Below are 22,513 nucleotides of genomic sequence, written 5' to 3' on the forward strand. Positions count from 1 at the left end.
ATATGCTGATGACACTACCCTTATGACAGAAAGTGAAGAAGAATTAAAGAGCCTCTTGATGAAAGTGAAAGAGGAGAGTGAAAAAGTTGGCTTAAAGCTCAACATTCAGAAAACTTAAGATCATGGCATCTGGTACCATCACTTCATGGGAAATAGATGGGGAAACAGTGGAAATAGTGTCAGACTTTATTTTTGGGGGCTTCAAAATCACTGCAGATTGTGATTGCAGCCATGAAATTAAAAGACGCTTACTCCTTGGAAGGAAAGTTATGACCAGCCTAGACAGCACATTGAAAAGCAGACATTACTTTGTCAACAAAGGTTCGTCTGGTCAAGGCTATGGTTTTTCCAGTGGTCATGTATGGATGTGAGTTGGATTATAAAGAAAGCTGAGCACCGAAGAATTGATGCTTTTGAACTGTGGTGTTGGAGAAGACTCTTGAGAGTCCCTTGGACTGCAAGGAGATCCAACCAGTCCATCCTAAAGGAGATCAGTCCTGGGTGTTCATTAGAAGGACTGATGTTGAAACTGAATACTTTGGCCAATACTTTGGCCACCTGATGTGAAGAGCTGACTCGTTTGAAAAGACCCTGATGCTGGGAAAGATTGAGGGCAGGAGAAGGGGATGACAGAGGATGAGATGGTTGGATGCATCACCGACTCAATGGACATGGGTTTGGGTAGACTGTGAGTTGGAGATGGATAGGGAGGCCTGGGGTGCTGCAGTTCATGGGGTCGCAAAGAGTCGGACGTGACTGAGCAACGGAACTGAGTTGTTTCTAGTTTTTCACTCTTAATGAGGAAACTTGCTGAGAACATTTTTTTTTTTTTTACCAGTCTTTATGTGGACATGAGTTTTCATTCCTCATAGGAGTGAAGATGTTGGGGCATGTGTAATTATATGCTTACCTTTTTAAGAAATTCCCACCATCTAACATTCCCACCAGCATTGTATAAGAGTTCCAGTTGTTCCGCACCCTTTCTGGTGCTTGGTATTACCTGTCTTTTCATTTTTAGCCATTGGTTAATATATAGTGGTATCTCATTGTGTTTTAACTTGCATTTTCATGAAGACAGCAGATGTGAGTACCGTACCTTTGCATGTGCTTATTGGCCACTGATGCATCTTTGTGTGTGATGTGTTTCTTCAAATCTTTTGTCTCTTTAAAATATGTCTTCCATTACTGGATTGTAAAGTTGTTTTTAAAATAAGAATCTGGATACAAGTGCTTTATCAGTATTTGTATTACAAATGTTTTCTCCCAGTCTGTGGCTTGCTTTTTCATTTTCTTATTACTGTCTTTAGGAAAGCAATTATTTAAAATTTTGAATCCAGTTTGCTGGGTTTTTCTTTATGATTGGTGCATTTTGCATCCTGAAAGATCTCTGCCTATCCTAAGGTCTTGAAGATTTGTTCCTGTGTGTTCTTATGAAAAGTTTTAGCTTTTATCTTAAGGTTCATGGTTTGTTGTCAGTTAATAAATTAAGGTTTAAGATTCCTCTTTTCCATTTAGGGATCCAGTTATTCTAGTTTGTCATCTGTAGCAGGGTCATGTGTGCTGTGCTTAGTCACTCAGTTGTGTCCGACTCTGCAATCCCATGGACTGTAGCCTGCCAGGCTTCTCTGTCCAATGGGATTTTCCAGGCAAGAATACTGGAATGGGTTACCATGCCGTCCTCCAAGGGATCTTCCCAACCCAGGGATCTAACCCAGGTCTCCCTCAAAGCAAGCAGTTTCTTTACCATGTGAGCCACTAGGGAAGCTCATAACTTGTGTCATTTCATTTATAGCAAGAAATATGCATGTATATTCATTAACGTGCAGTCTTTAGCACTTCCTTTGTTTTGTACACCAAAGTTATTTAAAAGATCATACCTCTGTATAAAAACCTTAATTTTGAAGTAGTTTTTATTTGCTAATCATCATTATACTTGTGTTATTTTTATATATTGTTTTTACATATTCATTTTTGGTGAAGCATTTAGAGTCAGTAAAGCTGGAAGTATATATTAAACCTTTGACTAACACAGAGTTCAGGATCTCCCGATCTTGCTCTATGATAAAAACAGCCCTGGGCACTAATCAGGGTTCTGTTTTATCCCTGTTCCTTTGGTTGTGGTCTTCTTTCTCTCACCTTACCTTGACAATTTTTGTTTGCTGTTTAACTGGAAGGAAAACAAATTTCTCTGTAGCAATCAGGTAAGTATATGAAAGAAATCAAAGAGCTGGTTAAGTTCACAAGTTCTTTTATCTTTTCTACTGTCTTTTCTTTTTATTATTTCTGTAAGCCAAAGTGTTTCTTTCCGTTAGACTTTTCAGAAGAGCCACAGGTGCTCTCTAAGCATTCCTTTCTTTTTAATAGTCTGCTTTTCTGAATATGTTTTTTTGAGAGTAATACTGAACTTCTCTAGAGTGTACCATGGGCTGCTGCTAGCGTAATGTCCCAGAATGTTCAATTGTCTTAGGTTTAAATACCATTTAGAGCACTTAAAAACACAACGAAGTGGGGGTAGAATTTTATATTACAAATAAATTGCATAGACTTGAATGGGCTTCCGTCTGTCTCCTCTCTAATACTTTACCTTTTCCAGTTCGCCTTAGCTATTTTTAATCCTGGAGCAATCCTACCTTTCCTTTGAGAAACCAATATATATGACTCTGTGATATTCTTGTGTGTGTTTTGCTTACGGGGTTAGTGCTCTTTATTTTTATATGGGTTTCATGTGCTGCCTTGTGTTTCTCCAGGTAGAATGCAGTTCATTACTAAGAATATGATTATTGACTTTTTTTCCCCTCTGTTTTCTCTTCCCTTCTCTCTTTATCCTGTGGTTCTCGTGCAGGTCTTGTTCAGCGTTGTGTGATCATCCAGAAGGATGACAATGGATTTGGGCTGACGGTCAGTGGAGACAATCCAGTGTTCGTACAGTCTGTCAAAGAAGGCAAGGCATTTTTAAAAAAAAAAACAGTCTTGTCACTGGGAGCAAACAGAGTAAGAATAGAAAAGCTTAAATAATGTCTATTGCTTAGAATAAAATAATTGCATAATTATAGGTCATATGGCCTTACTGTACTAGATTTGTCTTTAGTGTTAGTTATAGGCATGGATTTATCCCAGTTGATTTCCTTTTGTATTTTATGGAAAGAAAAAAGTTCTTGTATGTTTTAGAAAAATCACATGACCCTTTAGTCATGATACTTTAAGCATCATCACTTATAGAAGTTTTTGTAATTTTTTTTTCTTCATGGCAACAGAGATATTTAGGTAGTGACAGATTAAAGAAATGGTCGTAGGCTCAAAAATATCTGTCTTTTCCCCTCAAATGACTGTAATATCTTATACTACTGCAATATTACCATATATTGAATACTTTATTTTAGTTGCTGTAATTTGAGGGAGGTACTTTGGTACTTTTTAATCTCCATTTTACAGGGGATATTGAGTCTTAGAGTGAAAAAAAAAAACAAACGTAAAATCTGACCATGGTCACCCAGCTAGTGAGTGGCAGAAGCAGGAGTTGGACCTTGTCTGTCTGACTTTACAATCCATGTTTTTCACTGTTTTGTTACATGATTCTCTTTTGAGAAGATTGTCAGTGAATGTAAATGAATTACATTTTAAGAATTAATTTCTGTTACAGATGGAGCAGCCATGCGGGCTGGAGTACAGACAGGTGATCGAATCATCAAGGTAAGGAAAAGACTGTTAGGAAATTTATGGTAGAAATATAAGGCAGCATATATTAGCCATATTTTAACTTTTTAGCTTGAATTTTTATTAAAAGCTGCACATTATAGGGTGATGGATTTATTGACTATAAAAATTTATTTCATTTATCTTAATATTAATGTTACCCTTTACTGAAAAGCATAATACAAGTTTTGAATAAATAGAGTCATGTGTGTTCTTGGGCAGGAGAGTAGCTCACTGTTGTAAAGACCTTAGTTCTCCAAGTTAATCTCTTAGCAAGAAATTCTCATCATAATGTATTAATAAATTTGGGAGGTGTGCCATTCCTTGTCAGACTTCCAAATGATTATTTCTTCTAAACAAATTTTGCAAAGGTATTATGGGAAGAGGTAAGTGGGAGGTGAAATGGTATAGATTAATTCAAAGCAAGTGACTATAGTATAAATATGGATCTATCTGTGGAACACAATAGAGGGTCCAGAAATAGGCCTTGAGTTTTGATCAGTAGAGTAAGTATGGATTCAGTTCAGTTCAGTTCAGTTCAGTCGCTCAGTCGTGTCCGACTGTTTGCGAGCCCATGAATCGCAGCACGCCAGGCCTCCCGATTAGTCACTAATTATTAGGCAACTGACTAATGTGATTACTTAAAATCAAATTACTGTACAGGAAAAGACATAACATATTTACAAAGAACTATCTGGAAATAAATATTTGAAATATATTATAGAATATAATATACTATAAAGAACACTTTTAAATTACTAACAAAAGAATAGTCTAATAGAAAGATGGGCAAAGAATTTATCAGACAGTTCCCCAGCGTAATTGAAATAAATAATATATCAATGAGGATATGTCCAATCTCATTGATAGCAAAGAAGTAGAAATTAAATGATAGGTAAAAATATATTTGCTTGTCAGGAATTTTAAAGACTGCTAATACACATTTGATATAGTTTGGGAATCTACTCTTATAAACTTGTGAATATAAATTAGGTAAAACCTATTTGGATGGAAATTTGTGAATAGATATCAAAAGTTACATATTTTTAGAAAGTATATAAACTTTGACCACAGTCTTGCTTTAGGAACTTATCTAAGGAAATGGTGTTCAAATGTGAGGTGATATGTGTATAGGAAAATTTACTTAAGCTTTATCACGTTGAAAACTTGTAAGCAATCTAAATATGCATAAGCTGAGGGCTAGAGAAATAAATTGAAGAAGATGGCAACCCACTCCAGTATTCTTGCCTGGAGAGCCCCAGGGACGGAGGAGCCTGGTGGGCTGCCATCTATGGGGTTGCACAGTCGGACACGACTGAAGCGACTTAGCAGCAACAGAGAAGTAAATTGCATTACATCTCTAGCTCTTAAAAAGAGTAGATTAGGTCTATTTGTACCTATATTGAAAGGCATCCATAATACAATAAAACAGTATTTTTTTTATTTGCAGAAAAAGACAGTTACAATGTGTGTGTATGCTTGTCTGATATTAGAATAGCATCTCAAAGATTAAGCATCATGCTTAATAGTGATCATCTCTGGTGGGCATGACAAGTGTACTTTTGCTTCGATTTTATATACTGATAAGTTTGAACTTGTAAAAATTAGTATTACTTGCCTCAGAAAAAATAATGTTAATATTAGATCCATGTTTGATATTTTTACTTTAATTTCTCTGGCTTAGTGGAAATTCTGGAGAACACTTCCTACATTTAGCCTGCCTGAAAATTTAATTTTCTCTGTAAAGATTAGGTCATGATCAGAAAACAAAAGGTAAATTGAATATTATTGTAGAATATTGTTATTCATCTTTTGAAAAATGTATTATGCTTTTGGAAAACCAATGAATTTGCAGTTAAAAGCATAAAGAGCTTTTCTATTTGCAAGCGTTCTTCACTGTGAAGGATTTGTGTATATGTTGCATAGTATATTTATCATTTTTCATGGTGAATAAGTTATAATGTCCTTTAAAGCAAGGCCTTTTTTGGTGCTCAAGTTCATTTTGTTGCTGAGTATACGTTATAGAGGACTTCCCTGGTGGTGCTAGTGGTAAAGATACTGCCTGCCAGTGCAGGAGACATAAGAGACAGGGGTTTGATCCCTGGGTCGGGAAGATCCCCTGGAGGAGGACATGGCAACCCACTCCAGTCTTGTTGCCTTGATCTCGTGGACAGAGTAGTCTGGCGGGCTGCAGTCCATAGGGTCACACAGAGTCAGATATGACTGAAGTGACTTTGCTTGCATGCACACACATATACCTTGTAGAATAGTGGTAAAAGTGAATATTGAACCAGATATATACACGTTTTTATGTAGGCCTGTTTACTATATTATAATTGGTTGTATTGTGTATAACAATTCCTAAAGTCAGTTTATCCATTGTCTCAATTAGAATGTATCTGACACACACTGTTTTCATTTTTTTATAGGTGAATGGAACTCTGGTGACTCATTCAAACCATTTGGAAGTGGTGAAGCTAATCAAATGTAAGTGAATGTTATTCTCAGTTTTGTTTTCTGAAACCCTTAAAGCAAAGATCAGCAAACATTTTCTGCAACAGGCCAGATAGTAATTTTTTTAGGCTTTGTGGGCCAGATAGTTTGCCACTTAACTCTCATTATAGTGTAAAAGTAGGCATAGACAATCCATCAGTGAATGGACATGGCTGTGTTTCAGTAAAACTTTATTTGCCAGAATAATCTGTGGGTTGAATTTAGTCCCTTGGCTGGAGTTTACTGACCCCTATGTTAAAGTCTGAGGTGAAAATTCTTAACTTACTAATAACTATCTTTAGTCCCTGGTGGCTCAGACAGAAAAGAATCCACCTGCAATACAGGAGATGCAGGTTTGGTCCCTCAGTTGGAAATAGCTACCCACTCTAGTCTTCTTGCCAGGAGAATTGCTGTGGACAGAGGAGACTGGCGGGCCACAGTCCATGGGGTCACAAAGAGTGACTAACACTCACTGTTTTTCACTTCATCTTTAGTCCACTTCATATATATGGCTGATTATAATGTCCTTGTCATTCTTGGTTATATTGAAAACATTTGAAAGAAATGGATGAGTTGACCTGAAAGAGAATAGGTTAGAAAATCAGACACAATGGTTTGATGAACTGAAATGGAACTTGAAGTAACATAATCATATTCTCTCAGATAAGCCAATGATTAAATAATCCAGGGGAGTGATATTCTCTTGGAAATCCCCAGGGTTAAGAATTTATAATCTGCTCTATCAGACTATTCCACAGGATAGTAGGCTACAGTTAAGAGACAGGTGTTTGTGGCCAAGCAGAAACACTACTTCTTTATTTAATATTACTTCTTTTTGGTAAGTGAACATCTTTAAAATAAATTTAATACACTGGAATCTTTCTTGGCCTTATTATTGCTTAGATAAAGTAACCCATGAATTCCTTTACCTTTTCATCAGAGTACTAGTGCTCTAAATCTGTCACTTTGTTCTTAGTGTTTAACTTCAGTACATTTTAAAAAGAAATGGGAAGATCAGAATTAGAAGACCTCATACCTGAATAAATTTGATTACTTAGTTAATGAGACTGTGACTTTTTTATGGACAATACAAATATGCACTAAATAAATATATGTTTATTTAGTGCATATTTGTATATAGTATTATTTAGTACATATTTATGTACTAAATAAATACATATATACATATAAATTTACGACATGGTAAATTTTTATGTACTATATAAATATGGTTTATGATAATAAATATATGCCTGGTAACTGTGTTCCAATATCAGTTTTACTTAAATCCTTGGACTATAGCAGTAGATTACTTATCCAATAACAAGAGCCTAGCTGAAAACTCAAAATAAGCATAAAACAGTCTAAGTATTGAAAACAGATATAAATTTGAAATGCCTAAACCCTGTGTACTATACTTGTAGTAGAGTTCCCTCATGTCCTGCTCTTCAGTGCAGATTCTGGACATGATAAAAGTGATTTCAAATCAAACCAGTTTAAAATATCCAAAGAAGGAAAGGGAAGAACCAGGAAGCTTTGAAAGACAAACATGGATAAGTCAACAAGATACATCAGATGACTTTGTGACAGTCACAAAGTGTTTTTGATTGAAAAACTTTAAAAGTGTATATACTTAAAGTCTCCCCAGTATCACAGCATTAATGACTAAGTGTAAAAAAAAATTTTTTTTTGGAACTTGAAACACTGAAATAGTTGCCATTGAGTTTCATGGAAGAGTAAGTGGAAAGAAACACTATGAAATACAATTTAAAGTATAAGAGAAAGGTTCTGTCATTAAAGATCAGTTATCTAGAAAAGTTATTTATTTGGAAAGTGTTTTTTTATTCTAGATAAATAATGAATATCTGTTGTTGAGTCTCTGGTTATGGGTAACTTTGCTTTCTATAGTTTTTTCCCCTGTAAAATACTCAATTTGTCTTTTCCTCCAAATTTTTAAAATTAAAACTTAGTACTTTTCTGTTGTGGCTTTTTTTTTTTCCTCTTTTTTTTTGTGGGTTTTTTTTTTTGTCACACTGATTTTTTAAAGTTAATTTAAAATTGCATCATTACAGAGTTAGTTAAGCCTTGCTTAATTAGTATCATCTTAATATGGTGATTTTTTAAATTTCCATTTGAGAAATTGAGCATAGCCATTAGATGGTTGATAACAACTCATTCATATCTAAATTTAAAAAAATTATTGGTGTCATAAATCTTACTTGCTTTTAAGTAATATCCGATCTTATGAGTAATAATTTGTTATCTGAAAATCGCATTGTTCTTTTAGATCTGTAGGGGAGTCATAAAAGAGAAATAACAGATTGGATTCTTCTTCTGTGGAGAAATGATTAGCCAGCAGATGATGAAACTTTCTCACATAACTAGATATTTTAGAACTATCAAAGATTAAGTAGTAAAATGCTGTAAAATTTTTTTGACAATGTTATTTTCCCTTTCCTCCCCTTTCTGCCATCTCTCTCCTGGAAGCTGGTTCCTATGTAGCTCTCACTGTTCAGGGACGCCCCCCTGGGTCGCCCCAGATTCCACTTGCTGATTCTGAAGTAGAGCCATCAGTCACTGGACATATGTCTCCCATCATGACATCCCCCCATTCACCTGGTGCATCTGGGAATATGGAGAGAATTACTAGTCCTGTGCTCATGGGGGTAAGCGTGGGAAAATGTCTCTGTAAATGTCGTTATATAATGAATGATGCCTTTGCTTTATGTTAAGAGTTTCAAAGTGTAAGATTCTAGAAAATAATTTGCTGCTGATAAAAAATTATATAATGATTGGAATGATTGCACAATATTGGGATGGCAGATTTAATTCAAGTATTTAACACTTACATCTACAAAACAGTGTACCTCCCACAAAAATACAATTAAGATATCTGTGGTCAAGGTCCTTTGTCTTCTTAGAATATATATTCTAAGAGGAAAGGGGTTTTTTGTTCATTATGTTTCCCCAGAGTCTGCAATATTGCTTGGCATATAGTGCTAGATACTTAATAAACCTTTGTTGTTTGAGATTGAATAAAGGGTATGCAGGTAATTATACTACAAAGGCAGGATGTTGACATTATTAGAAGGAAAATATTAAATTCTGTGAGGTTTCAAAGCAGGGAGAAAGCACATCCACTTGCGATAAGGAAGGAGTTTATGGAAAGCTGTTATTTGAAATGAGCTTTGAAGAACAGTTAACATTCAAGTGGTGGCAGTGGAGGTCAGGGGGAGGAAGGCAACCCGGGTAGAGAGAGTAGGATAAACAAAGGTAAAGAGCCAAGAAAGCATCAAGTATTGGGGAGAAATAGCCAGAATTTTTGTTTGGCTGGTGCTTGTTAAAGATTTATACGGTAGGAGATGAGCTTGGAAAAGTAAGACTATGTATTTTGAAGAGTCTCAACAATGAAGCTAATTTACATGTAACTGGATCATTAAGGATATATTACATATTTTTTGACTGATGTGATTATAGCAAGATTTTAGGAAGACTAATTTGATAAAATATCATAGGGTTATAAAACTGGGAGAAATGGCAGGAGATGTATTAGGGAGCGGTCTTAATATTTCAGGTAGGAAATACTGGGAATTTGAGCCATGCAAGGGATTTGATAGTAAAGATCCAAGGGAGGGCAAAGTATAAGATACTATTCTTACATTTAAGTCAACTTCATTTCTCCAACTGATATTAACATTTAGTGTTTTTTGAATGTGATATTAACATTTTAGTGTTTTTTATCAAAAGTGAAATAGAAAGGTTGAAATTTCCCTATAACCTTTTATCTTCAGTGTCATATCTGAAAGCTTGGTGTCATAACCACCGGAAATACAGAAAATCCTGATAGGTATTGAAAATTGGAGCTGAAATGTAACATCGTATGACTCATTTTCAATACATATTTTAGCTTCACTTTCCTTGTGTTGGTTCTTGGTTTTTTTTGTTTGTTTGTTTTTTCTTTTTCTAGGAAGAAAACAATGTGGTTCATAACCAGAAAGTAGAAATTCTGAGAAAAATGTTACAGAAAGAACAGGAACGGCTTCAGGTACTAAGTTAGAAATGGGGCTATTTACAGGCCAGTAAAAACATGAGTGGGCATAGTTGAGTTGGTACTTATCATAATCAGACACTATTGATAATCAGTGCCATCAGCTATTTTATTGATTAAGAATGGACTTTTCAGATATTTTCTTGACATAAGTAGTTAATTCTTGAAATATTTTTATAACTTTTCAGCTATTGCAGGAAGACTACAACCGAACACCTGCTCAGAGATTGCTAAAAGAGATCCAAGAGGCCAAGAAACACATTCCTCAGCTGCAAGAGCAGTTATCCAAAGCCACAGGCTCTGCTCAGGTAACATCACTGTTAAAAGTGCTGCGCGCCATTTTGCCGGAGAATTTTCTTCTGGGAATGTGTCAGACGGTATTACAGTTAGCCCTTTTAAAAGTTATTTTTTCTAGTATAGGCCAACAGGATGTCCTGTGTAGGATGTTACAGAAATAATGGTCAACTAAAAAAAATGCGAAAAAAAAGAAATGTAGGCCTCTGATTGTTTGGTCATGATATCATACTTCTTTGTTCCACAGTAATTTTAGAATGAATTGAGTGTTTTTGCTTTGATACGACAAATTACTGAAATGTATTTAAATACATGTATTTCCATTTTGAGGTTTATTCTGCCATTTGAAAACAGACCGGCAATTATATTTTAAGTAGGGATATATAATTTTTCATACTTAATCTGCAAAACAACCCTCTGAGATTAGATATTACTGTTGTTTCCCCGCATTTTACATAAACACTTAAAGAAAACTTGGATAAGTTAAATAACTTGTCTGTGGTCATGTAGCTAAATGGAACATGGAACTGGAATTTAAACTCAGTCTGACGAATTTAAAACACATTCATGTTCTTAATGACTATATTTTAAATTTAAAAATAGATTAGCTATATAGGTGTAAGTTATGAGGATGATAGTCTCATTAGAAGAATAGCTCAGCATTGTATGTCAACCAGATTTATATTCTGTAATGTTTAGATTTGGTATATGGAGCAATGAGTAAAAGCTGCTTATTTGTTATTCTTCATGAGTTAGGTCTGTAGCTTCACACGGCAATCATCTATCCTAATCTGCTCGTTTTAAAGTTAAAAAAAATCATGCCATGGTTGAGAAACCTTGGTTAAATGACTCATACAAGATCACACATTTTTAAGGCCTCTTGACTTCCGGGTTCAGTGTACTTTTCATTACACATTTTTTTTTTCTTTTAGTTCCATTAGCTATATGAAGCTTTGAGTATTCTGCCTTAGTAGTAATTGACATAAGTAATGTTTTATGTTGTTGTTACTACTGAGCAAAGACAGCAATCTTACTCGGTTCCAAGAGTAAAACTGTGGTTCCTAATTTAAAAGCTTATAATAGTTTGCAGTATAGCATTGCGTCCCAGAATTGGCAATTTATTGAAGTTGTAAAGTGTTGGAAGGCAATTAACCACAAGTTATAGTGTCATAATCTTTATTAACAGGCAGGGAATATTAATTACATAAGTTAAACTATTTTATCTTTTTGCTTTTATTTGGAAGTTTGAATATTTATTCTCTTTATTGAAATATCACTTTCCCTGTCTTCAAGGTCATGCCATTTTAGAACCACAGCATTAATAGTTATTTATGCCTTTGACTTTTAGAACTTTTAGTGATTCTTGATCACATCAAACTGGCCAACTTTTTACAGTCTCCATTGAGGTTGCAGTGTGACTCTGTTTCTTTATGCGGTCAATAACGAAAGAGTTTTTTTGTTGTTGTTTGTTTTTAATGTATGTGTGCCTAATCTGTTTTAGGATGGAGCTGTAGTTACATCCTCCAAGCCGCTAGCTGACGGGCTAGCAGTGGGTGAAGGAGAAGCAGATCCTGGTGATGGGCTAGGCAGACTTGACTGTGGCAGCGGAGATGCTTCTCGGCCCGGTAGTGACAGTGCTGATGTGAGTGTTCTGCACTTGTATTTTGGTGTTTTTCTCTACAGCCCCACTTCCAGATTTGATTGTAAGTTATAGGAACTACAGGCGTTCTTTTTACTTTCTTTTTATCGCCATCATCTTTTAAATTAATTAATTTATTTTAATTGGAGGCTAATTACTTTACAATATTGTAGTGGTTTTTGCCATACACTGACATGAATCAGCCATGGGTGTACATGTGCCCCCCATCCTGAACCCTTCCTCCCACCTCCCTCCCCATCCCATCCCTCAGGGTCACCATCATCTTTAATATAGCAATTTGATGAGCAGAAATTCTGGACCCTGTTGTATATGAGCTTTTAATTCCAGAGTTCACTTTTTCCCCTGGACACCATTGCCAAATGTTTCTTTTAAGGAGATGGAATTTCCCAGCAGGCGTCTTGTTTGTGGGTAGAGAAGTTAATAATGCCGGTGCTTTCTTACTGAACCGAGAGGCCAACTGTTGATATCTTTAAGAGCATGTTAATATTCCATTTGTGGTCAGAGTGACTCAGTCTCGAATCATGGGGCACTTTGCCATTTCAAAGAGGAAAAGCCTTAGTCCTCTTAGACTTCAGTTAATAGCCCATGTTTAGTAATTCTTTCTTGGTTAACCCAAAAATTGCCAGATGAACATGGATAGCTGTTAAGATGATAAGAAAGAGCACGTGTATACCTGTGATGGATTCATTTTGATATTTGGCAAAACTAATACAATTATGTCAAGTTTAAAAATAAAGTTAAAAAAAAAAAAGAAAGTATTTTAAGCTGAATATGATGTAGTGTCACAGTTATATGAATACTTAAGTGTTATATACTCAGCAATACTTTGTAAGTAGTATGCAGTAATAGGAATAATTACTTCAAAATAGATCACCCTTCTTAAAAATGATGAAGAAAATAATCTGTTGTAAGTCAGTGTTTTTTTCCAACGTGGGTCATAAAATCAGTTTAGTGGGTTGGGGCCAGTATTTTTTTTTTAAAAAAAGAATAGAATAAGAAATAAGAGTGCTTTGCATGTAAAGGAGGTAAGTGTTACTTTTTGTGACTTTTGTTGTATACACACATGCACACATGTATAGCTGTGTGTGTATGTGCACACGTTGGTTAATAATGTAAAATTTCTCATAGTAGAGGTTGTAAAAAAAAAAAAAAAATTGAAAGCCACTTGTCTAAGCCACCACCATTTAGGGTATCTTGATGCTTAGGCCCAGTGACTCAGTTCCTCGTGCAAGGAAGATTTGAGGATATTTTTATTTTGAAAGCTACTAATAGGAGTATTATGATTAGATAGGCTAATTATCTTGATAGATTTCAATTTTGCCTCAAGAAAAGAATTATAGTAGCTTACATTTATTGAGCATATGTATTAATACCATCAGCTATAATAGGTGTTATACATTTTTTATCTTAGTTAATTCTCAGAACAGCCTGATGAAGTAGTACTATTGTTATTACTTAAACAAAAGGAAAAACTGAGGCCAAAGCGAGTTAGCTAACTTGCCAGACTTACTCAGCTAGTAAGTGATTGCCTCTACCTAATTTCAAAATACCAGCACTCAAAGGCTCCAAGGTCTGAAAATGCATTATATTTTGGGAGAGCAGTGAAAATTTTACAGGTGTACTAGGATTATATTAATGCTAAAATGGCTGGAGTTGATCTTACAAACAAAGTCTTGAGTTCAAGTTATAACTTGTTCTAGCAGTGCTGCTTCTGGGAATCCTCACATTTCTTCTGTTTGATTCAGTGCTGCATCTCCTCTCTGATTGCATGGCTTATCTCTCCCATTAGATGTTTCTAGTGGTAGATGTTTCTAAGTTTAGATATCTCTAAAGCAACACACCATCATATTTGACTTTATATCTCTGAAGACAATGAGATTGTAGGAACTCAGAACAAGTGATGGAAATGAAAAATTTGAATTTTATCTTATTTACAGAAATGTTAACCATAAAATCTGTGGCTTAGAAATATCACTTTATGAAATACAGAGTGAATTGGCAAGTGTAGAAACAGGCAGTCCAGTGAATTCAGACTGTTCGACATGTGTCTGGTGTCTAATTGGTCTTTGAACAAGAGTGAATGAGTAGAGTTTGGGCTGTATCTTGCATGCAGAAGAGAGGCACAGCCAGAAACATGTCCGTGTCGAAAATGAATTGAAGTAAATAGACAGGGAGATCAGTAAGAAAAGACGACTACTTGGCTTAAGAGGAACTTGACAAATGTGTGTTAAATGGCTGACAAATTGTCACCATCTATTGAATACCTACTTTGTGACAGTAGTTGTACCTAATGCTTTACAGTTACTCTTTTTAACTCTCATAGTGATCTTAAAAAAGCAAATGTCACCATTTTATAGATGAGGCAATTGAGGCCAAATAAGTGGATGCTGTGGAAATCCACATGTGAGGCAATACAGTGAAGACTACTCACTGAACACGTAACAAACTCATGTTGTTCCTACAGGTGTCTTTTTGAAGCTAGAGATTTGCTGCTTTTAGCTTATGGATTTCAGTGTTTGTTTCAGTTGTACTATATTAAGATTGTAGGAACCAATCAATGCCTTACATTTTTTCCATTTTCTGCTCCTTTTTATAAAATAACCTCCTTATGGTGTTTGTGATATCATTAGCATTGTGAAATTCCCTGCTCTTCCTCACCTCAGAGAAGGCTTTAAAGAATACTCACATGCCCATGGATGTACTTCTCATAAGAGAAGCTCAGTTCAGTTCAGTCGTGTCTGACTCTCTGACCCCATGGACTGCAGCATGTCAGGCTCCCCTGTCCATCACCAACTCCCAGAGTTTGCCCAAACTCCTGTCCATCAAGTTGGTTATGCCACCCAGCCATCTCATCCTCTGTCATCCCCTTATCCTCCTGCCTTCAATCTTTCCCAGCATCAGGTCCTTTTCTAAAGAGTCAGTTCTTCACACTGGGTGGCCAAAGTATTGGAGCTTGAGCTTCAGCATCAGTCCTTCCAGTGAATATTCAGGACTGATTTCCTTTGATCGCAAATTATCATCGAAAACTTAGAGCATTTGCCTCTTTGATTTTCATTTTGCAGCTGATGTTTAATTTAAAAGTTACTTTGAGGAATTTCTCTGGTGATCAGTGGTTAAGAATCCGCCTGCCAATGCAAGGGACACAGGTTTCATCCCTGGTGCAGGAACTAAGCCCCCACATGCTGCAAGGCAGTTACACCCGTGTGCCACAACTACCGAGCCCAGACTCTAGAGCCCGCGTGCCACAGCTCCTGAGCCCACAAACCACAGCTGCTGAAGCCTGTGTGCCTAGAGGCCATGCTGCACAACGGGAGAAGCCACCGCAGTGAGAAGCCTGCTCGCCTCAGTTAGAGAGAAGCCCCCACACACAACTAAAGAGAGCCCACGAGCAGCGTCAAAGACCTAGTGCAGCCAAAAATAAATAAATAAATAATTAAAAAATAACAAACTTACTCAAAAATAGACTAAGATAATAAACTCCCGCATGTACCTAATCACCCAGCTCAGAGTCATCAACAAGTGCTTAAACTTACTTTTGTCTGTATTCCTTCATTCCTCGTACTCTCCATATACTGGATATTTTAAAGTAAATCCAAGATATTATTTCATTAACATGCGTCTTTGGGAGGAAAAAAAGACTTAAGTTAGAGCCATAGTAGCATTATCAAATCTTCATTAATATTTTCTTAACATGCAATGTGATTAGCCTAATAGTCTTATAATAATCTTTTTACAGTAGGTTTATTTGAGGCAGGATCCAGTCAACAGCTTCAGTCTTTGGTTGATAAATCTCTTAATTTATGATAGTTCCTTCCTCTTTTTTTTTCTTACTATTTTTTTTGTTAAACTGGGTCATATGTCCAATAGAACTACCCACATTCTAATTGTATTTTCATGGAGGTGTTAAGCATATTCATCTGGTATATATTTCCTGAAAATTGATAGTAAGATCTAGAGTCTTGAAAAGATTAAGGATTGAAGGTTGTTGTTTGGCAAGAACAATTCATGGGTGGTACTGTGTATATCCTGTTACACCACATTAGGAGGAGAATGTCTGGTTGTCTTTTTACAATTGTTAAGTTTGTATAAGGTATGCAGATTAAATCAGCATAATTCCTTCCTTATAAATTTCTCCACTAAGTTTTTATCTGATGTTTTTACTTCCATTGATAGCAAAAATGCCTGCATCCATTATTTAATAAGGGATTTCAAAATGGTATAATTTTGTCATTCGTCCTATATTCATTAAATGGAATTATTTTATAAAGAATTTTCCCTTCTAGCTTTTAAGTTGCTGTAAAATATAGCTTATACGGGAAATTCAAGACAAATATTTGATTATTTTCCCTTACGTATCTGTTTTCAGAAGAATTGGTGCCCTGACATACTCTGAAGGTCACTAAATGTGGGGATGTTTGCACATATGTGTGTAGATGTGTAATATTTTGAATTCACAGATTTTTAACCTGTTTCTTACTGCATTTCAGTCCATTACAGTCATTTTTCTTTTTGATACTTATTAAATTGTCCCTTTTGAGGGGACTAGTGTGTTCCTTCTCAAGTTGTCTTCTGTGTCCTTTTGACATGACTCCCCAGTAACATAGGTTTCTTTCTTTTTGGTGTGATAAGATTATTCTAGCTTGATCTGTCCTACCTCTTAACCTAGAGTCATCCATTTCTCCCAGGTGGGGCTTATATTTGAAATTACTGTTCTCTCTCTCTCATACACATTATATATACAGATAGCATATATCTTCTGTATAGGCATTCACACAAAAATCTCTTGCATCTCATTTTCAGCTGCTCTGAAGAATGGCTCCCATTGCTTGGAGTGTTCCTCATCTGCCAGAATTGAAGCTTTGTGTATCATAGAGTGTGTATTTTACATTAAGTCATCCCAAACATACCATGTAAATTTTGTAAGAATCCATAAATCAGTTTACATAAGGTAGGAACAGAAAAATAGAAGCTCATTTCCCTTCATATAAGTAGGCAGAAATGCTTTTAACTTGGATAGAAAGAATAGTTTGGGACAGAGGGATTTAGAGGAAGTAGAGTTTGATTTTGACTTAATGAGCTTGAAATATGTAATATATCTGATTAGAATTATTTGATAGACATTAACCCTCAAGCCTGAAGATGAAATTATTTTATCAACATAAGACTTAAAAGCCTAATGAATAAGTGACTTTCCAAAGTCAGGTAAAAAATAGCAGAGCCAAATATTATATGAAAGATATTTAATAGTCACAAACACAAATGTGACATTCAGAACATTATTCTTTCACATTGCTTTTTCTTATCTCCGTTGGTGGGCCTGTTGAAATGAACACGTCGGTTTTTGTTTTTTTTATTTTCATTAGAGTCCCAAGAGTGGCTTGAAAGAGAGGATTTATCTAGAGGAAAACCCAGAAAAAAGTGAAGCAATTCAGGACACTGTGAGTATGAAATCAATGAAATGATAGTGACTTTCCTTATACTTCAATGACAGACATAACTGATGTGTGTGTGTGTGTGTGTAATTTGGAGAAAAAGCTTAAACTTATTAAAGAAATTTAATAAAGATTGGAAAATAGCTGCTACATAGTATTATTATGTGGTTAAATTTTTTTATAGTAAAATACAAATAAATAAAATATACAATTTAACCATTTTTAAATTCATTTTGTCATTAAGTTAGATTCACATCATTATGCAACCATCAGCACATCTATCTCTCAAACTTTTTCACCTTCCCCAGCTGTAACTTTGGTGTCCACGAACTTCCATTATCTCCTCTCTCCAGCCCTGGCAAACACCATTCTACTTTCTGTCCCTTTGAATCTGACTAGGAACCGCATAATAAGTAGAATATATATTTGTCCTTTTGTGGCCAGCTGATTTCACTGAGCATAATGTCTTCAAGTTTGATCAGTGACTTAGCATGTAGCAGAATTTCCTTCCTTTTTAAGGCTGAATAATAATCCATTGTGTGTATATACCACATTTGGTTTATCCATTCATTCATCAGTGAACACTTGGGTGGTTTTCCTTCTGGCTGTCATGAATAATGCTACTCTGAACATGGATGTATAAATAAATACCCATTTAAGTTCTTCCTTCAGTTCTTTTGAGTATATAATCAGAAATGGAGTTGCTAGATCTTGTAAATCCCTAATTGAATATTTTTAGCATTCTGATTTTATTTTTTAAGATTAGGACTTGTATAAAGTTTTATAGTAAAAGATTTAATAGCATATTATGATTCATCTGTTATTAGCAACATAAGGACTGTTGAGAAATCAGAAACCTCAAGTCTGCTGTAAAATGAAAAGTTGTCTCACTAATACTCTAAACAAAAAATTTCTGCTTCACCTCATTTTTAAAAAAATATTAAAGCCTTGTGGTTTAAAAAGCAAGAGTACAGAAAGGCAGAATCAAGTTTAGGCAATGCAAATACTTAGAGTTGCAACACACTTAATGAAGAAAAACTGCAGCTGTGTGTTTATTAGTCACTTAATTTATAGCTTGTGGGTCCATGTACATAGTTGCAGCTGTAACTGCTGTGCAGATAACTCCCATGTCACCATAGCCTCACTCCCTTTGCTCAACCCCAGATCCTACAGCATTCAACTGCTGTCAGGTTTGAGCCAAACTCAAGTTTTTTTCATATTTGTTCCAAATTTACTATTTCTTCTAGTACTATATGGTCTTCCATTTCTGTATTTGTGGTATTCAAATATCCCATACTTTTTGCATTATATACTAATGTTCCAACACTCCCCTTTTCATGCCAAATCCAAATGTGTAAGGGAGTGAGGGCTGCCAGCCTACAATTTATTTTACAATCTTGTTACCGTCATTTCTATAGCAGTGTTTGTGTGATTACTTGAATATTTTATTGCATTATGCCAATGATTTTCAACCAGGAATGATTTTGTCCCTCAGGGCACATTTGGCAAGGTCTGGAAACATTTTTGATTGTCATGGCCGGGAGTCTGCTCCTGGCATCTTGTGGGTGGGCAGTGGCCAAGTATGCCACTCCGGACCCTACAGTGCATAGGACAGCCCCCACAACGAAGAATCATCTGGCCCAAAATGTCAACAGTGCCATTTTTCCTTTGTCCTGTGGCCTTCGTTCACTGTTAAAAATTGTAACTGTTTGTGTAAGCCAGCTTAATTTCTTTCTGTAACAAGGTCTAGATATATATGAAACAATAAATGAAGCCTACAGACAGGGATTAGAACCAGATAAACAAGGGTGTATAAACAGAGGATGTTTATTATTTCTAGGGGAAATGTTTTCTCCCCCTCCCCCTGACCAAGAAACAATCAATACTGGAAAATTTGAGAACCACTTTGAAAATAAAGTACCTAAAGAAAAGGAAAAGAAATCCAGTCAGTTTAGTGAACCATGTCTTTTTGATAGTTTGGCTTTATTCTGTCTCTGAAATTGACCACCAGGCAATTTTTCTGTTCCTTCTCTATGAATGTTTCCAGGACACTCAGTCGCTTGTTGGGAGTCCCTCTACCCGTGTGGCACCTCATATTATTGGAGCAGAAGACGATGACTTTGGTAGTGAACATGAACAGGTGATGACTTTTTCTTTCTAAAAACCAAATTATTAATTTTCTAAGATGTTTGATTTATTGCAAAAATGAACAGTTTCTGGAGATTGAAATTATATTGATAAAGATTTGAAGCTCATTAGAACTAAGATTAATTGTTTACTTGCTTGGGTTAATTGCTTATTTTAGCTTTGACCAATAGAAATGGCCTTGCTCTTGAAGCTGATAAGAAGTCATTGATTTTTACCTACGTATTTTATCTTGGGAGAAGGGGGATGTTCTTATAAATTTTTAAAAAATTTTCAAATTCTGGTTGTTTATTGATGGTATATAGGAATGTGATTGGCTTTATTCTTGTCCTTGTTAGTAAGCTCATGTGATCTTTTAGTAAACTAACTACTTCAAAGAGGTTTTTAAAATTAACTTTTTAAGATTTTTCTGTGTAAATAACTGACAGTTTTTATTTGCTTGTTTCCCAGTGTTTATCTTTTATTTCTTGTTATTACCTTTACTGCGCTGGTTAGGATTTCCAGTATGAGGCTGAATCACTGTGGTGAGACAGGGCATCCTGGCCTTCCTGGCCTTATCCTCAATCTTAGGAAGAATGCATTCAGTCATTTATTATTAATATGATGTTAGCCATAGATACTTTTTTTTTAATTGAGGAAGTTTCCTTCTATTTTTAGTTTGATAGGAGTTTTATCATGAATAGATGTTGAATTTTGTTGAATGACTGAGATCATCAGATGTTGTTATTAAATTTACATTACATTAATATAATTTATGTGGAACTACATATCATGGTAAATTACATTAATTGGTGTTATTAGCATTTTGAAACAGATATTCCTGTTTCATTCCTGGGAGAAACCCCAGTTGGTCATAATTTATTTTCCTTTTTCCAGTATTATTGGATTCAGTCCTATTATTTTGCTGAGGATTTTTGTGTGTGTGTTTATGGGGGATAGTAGTCTGTAGTTTTCTTTTTTTGTAATATCTTTGGTTTTGATAGTTGGTTGATGCTGAGCTCTTAGATCTGAGTTGAGAAGTCTTAGTCCTCTTATATTTTCTGAAAGAGATTGTGCAGAATGGGTGTTACTTGTTTAGATTAACTTACATGATTCTAGGTTAAGGTCAGCTCTGGCTGCTTTCTGTGTTCATTGCCGTTTGGAAACATACAAGTATTCTAGGAGTTGTGTTATTTAAAATCACACAACTCCATTTCCTACCACCGTCTCTTTGATTAGCCTAAAAGGAAGACGCCTATTTTGTTATTAGGCAAAAAGCCTCCCTTTACATTTTTAGAAGTGTTATTAACCTGTTTTTTTGTGTGTGTACTGACTTGTAGACCTGTGAGCTCTTTGATAATTATATTCTGGATTTGCATTCTCCCAGGATGGTCTTTCTTCCAACCTGTTCCCAAGAGATTATTTTCAGAGGAAGAGATTCCATAGCCTATGTTGTTTATAATAAATTCTAGTGAAGTTTTTTTAAACCTTGAATTTTTTAGGAAAGGTCAAAGTGAAATTGGGATAGTCATATTTAACTGACCTGACATGACATTTTGCATTTATGTGTTGGTGTTACTAATGTATATTTACTTACTTTTCTAGATCAATGGGCAGTGCAGCTGTTTTCAGAGCATTGAACTGCTAAAATCTCGCCCTGCTCACTTGGCTGTCTTCTTACACCATGTAGTTTCCCAGTTTGACCCTGCAACATTGGTAATGTATTTCATGATTTAGCCAGTTTAGAGTTCTTAATTGATTCAAATACCGTGAAACTTTTCAGTTTTAGCAAGATGGGTAGATAGACTTCTGCCAGTTTTCTAAATTAGATATGAAAGATGATTAAAATGTTACTAATTTATTTTTCAAAGGCTTGGTTATATGGTAATAACTGCATTGTTCATGGTGACCTACTTGTTTCAGACATTTCTACTCAACGAGGATCTAGCAGATTACATTTTTCTTGATTTCTTCCCCATTTCTTTCTCTACTACAGCTCTGTTATCTCTATTCAGACCTATATAAACAGACCAATTCCAAGGAGACCCGTCGTGTCTTCCTTGAGTTCCATCAGTTCTTCCTGGATCGATCTGCTGTAAGTTACCAAGTTAATATATTACAGTCTTTGCTTCAGTATACTGAATTACTGGCCTCCTACTTCTGGTCTTCCCTCCCGTGTTTTTGGACTTGATTGTGCTTTCTGACGTCTGTATTATATCTCAATTATTGACTACTCATGACTGTTTTTTTTTTTTTATCATTTCTAAGTTAATTATAGGTATATAAATTCTCACAAAAGGTTTTAAGGGATATATATGTATATATATAGGTTTATATATATGCATATTTAGGATAAGGGAATGAAAAAGAATACAATATATATGTGTATATATAAATATACATATATATTTAAGATCCAAAGGTTAGTACTTGTATAATTGGACTCTGGTTGGCCTCTTTGAAGTTTGGAGGCCCAGTTTAACTAAAAAGGGATGGAAAAGATCTTACTCATATAAATGATGGTAGATAATAGTAGTGTTTTATTTTACCAATAGAAATCTTAATAAGGTTTTTAAACTAATGCGTTTTATTATTATGCTTGCTCTAGGATAAATAACAGCCCTTAATACGTCTCTGATAATCATGCTGCATGTCTCTAGTCCTTTCATATTTGCAGTTCTCTTATTTGACTGTTTCACACCTTCTCTCTTTTTAAACTCTCCATCAATTCCTCTCCTGTTCTTTTCTCAAGAACTGATGACCTTGCTG

At 35.2% G+C, this 22,513-nt stretch overlaps 1 protein-coding gene across 1 annotated transcript in view; it reads left to right on the plus strand.

Moving 5' to 3' along the window:
* The window catches only part of ARHGEF12 (Rho guanine nucleotide exchange factor 12), a 168,244-nt gene that overhangs the window by 102,163 nt on the left and 43,568 nt on the right, over nucleotides 1–22,513 (plus strand). The window contains exons 5-15 of the mRNA NM_001123033.2: nucleotides 2,843–2,941; nucleotides 3,641–3,690; nucleotides 6,123–6,180; nucleotides 8,674–8,852; nucleotides 10,154–10,231; nucleotides 10,423–10,542; nucleotides 12,030–12,170; nucleotides 17,552–17,626; nucleotides 19,668–19,760; nucleotides 21,350–21,460; nucleotides 21,741–21,839. Coding sequence (NP_001116505.2) covers nucleotides 2,843–2,941; nucleotides 3,641–3,690; nucleotides 6,123–6,180; nucleotides 8,674–8,852; nucleotides 10,154–10,231; nucleotides 10,423–10,542; nucleotides 12,030–12,170; nucleotides 17,552–17,626; nucleotides 19,668–19,760; nucleotides 21,350–21,460; nucleotides 21,741–21,839 — 1,103 coding nt within the window. The remainder of the gene's footprint in view (nucleotides 1–2,842; nucleotides 2,942–3,640; nucleotides 3,691–6,122; nucleotides 6,181–8,673; nucleotides 8,853–10,153; nucleotides 10,232–10,422; nucleotides 10,543–12,029; nucleotides 12,171–17,551; nucleotides 17,627–19,667; nucleotides 19,761–21,349; nucleotides 21,461–21,740; nucleotides 21,840–22,513) is intronic.

The sequence above is a fragment of the Bos taurus genome, chromosome 15, assembly GCF_002263795.3.
Source record: "Bos taurus isolate L1 Dominette 01449 registration number 42190680 breed Hereford chromosome 15, ARS-UCD2.0, whole genome shotgun sequence".
In the NCBI taxonomy this organism is placed as follows: domain Eukaryota; kingdom Metazoa; phylum Chordata; class Mammalia; order Artiodactyla; family Bovidae; genus Bos; species Bos taurus.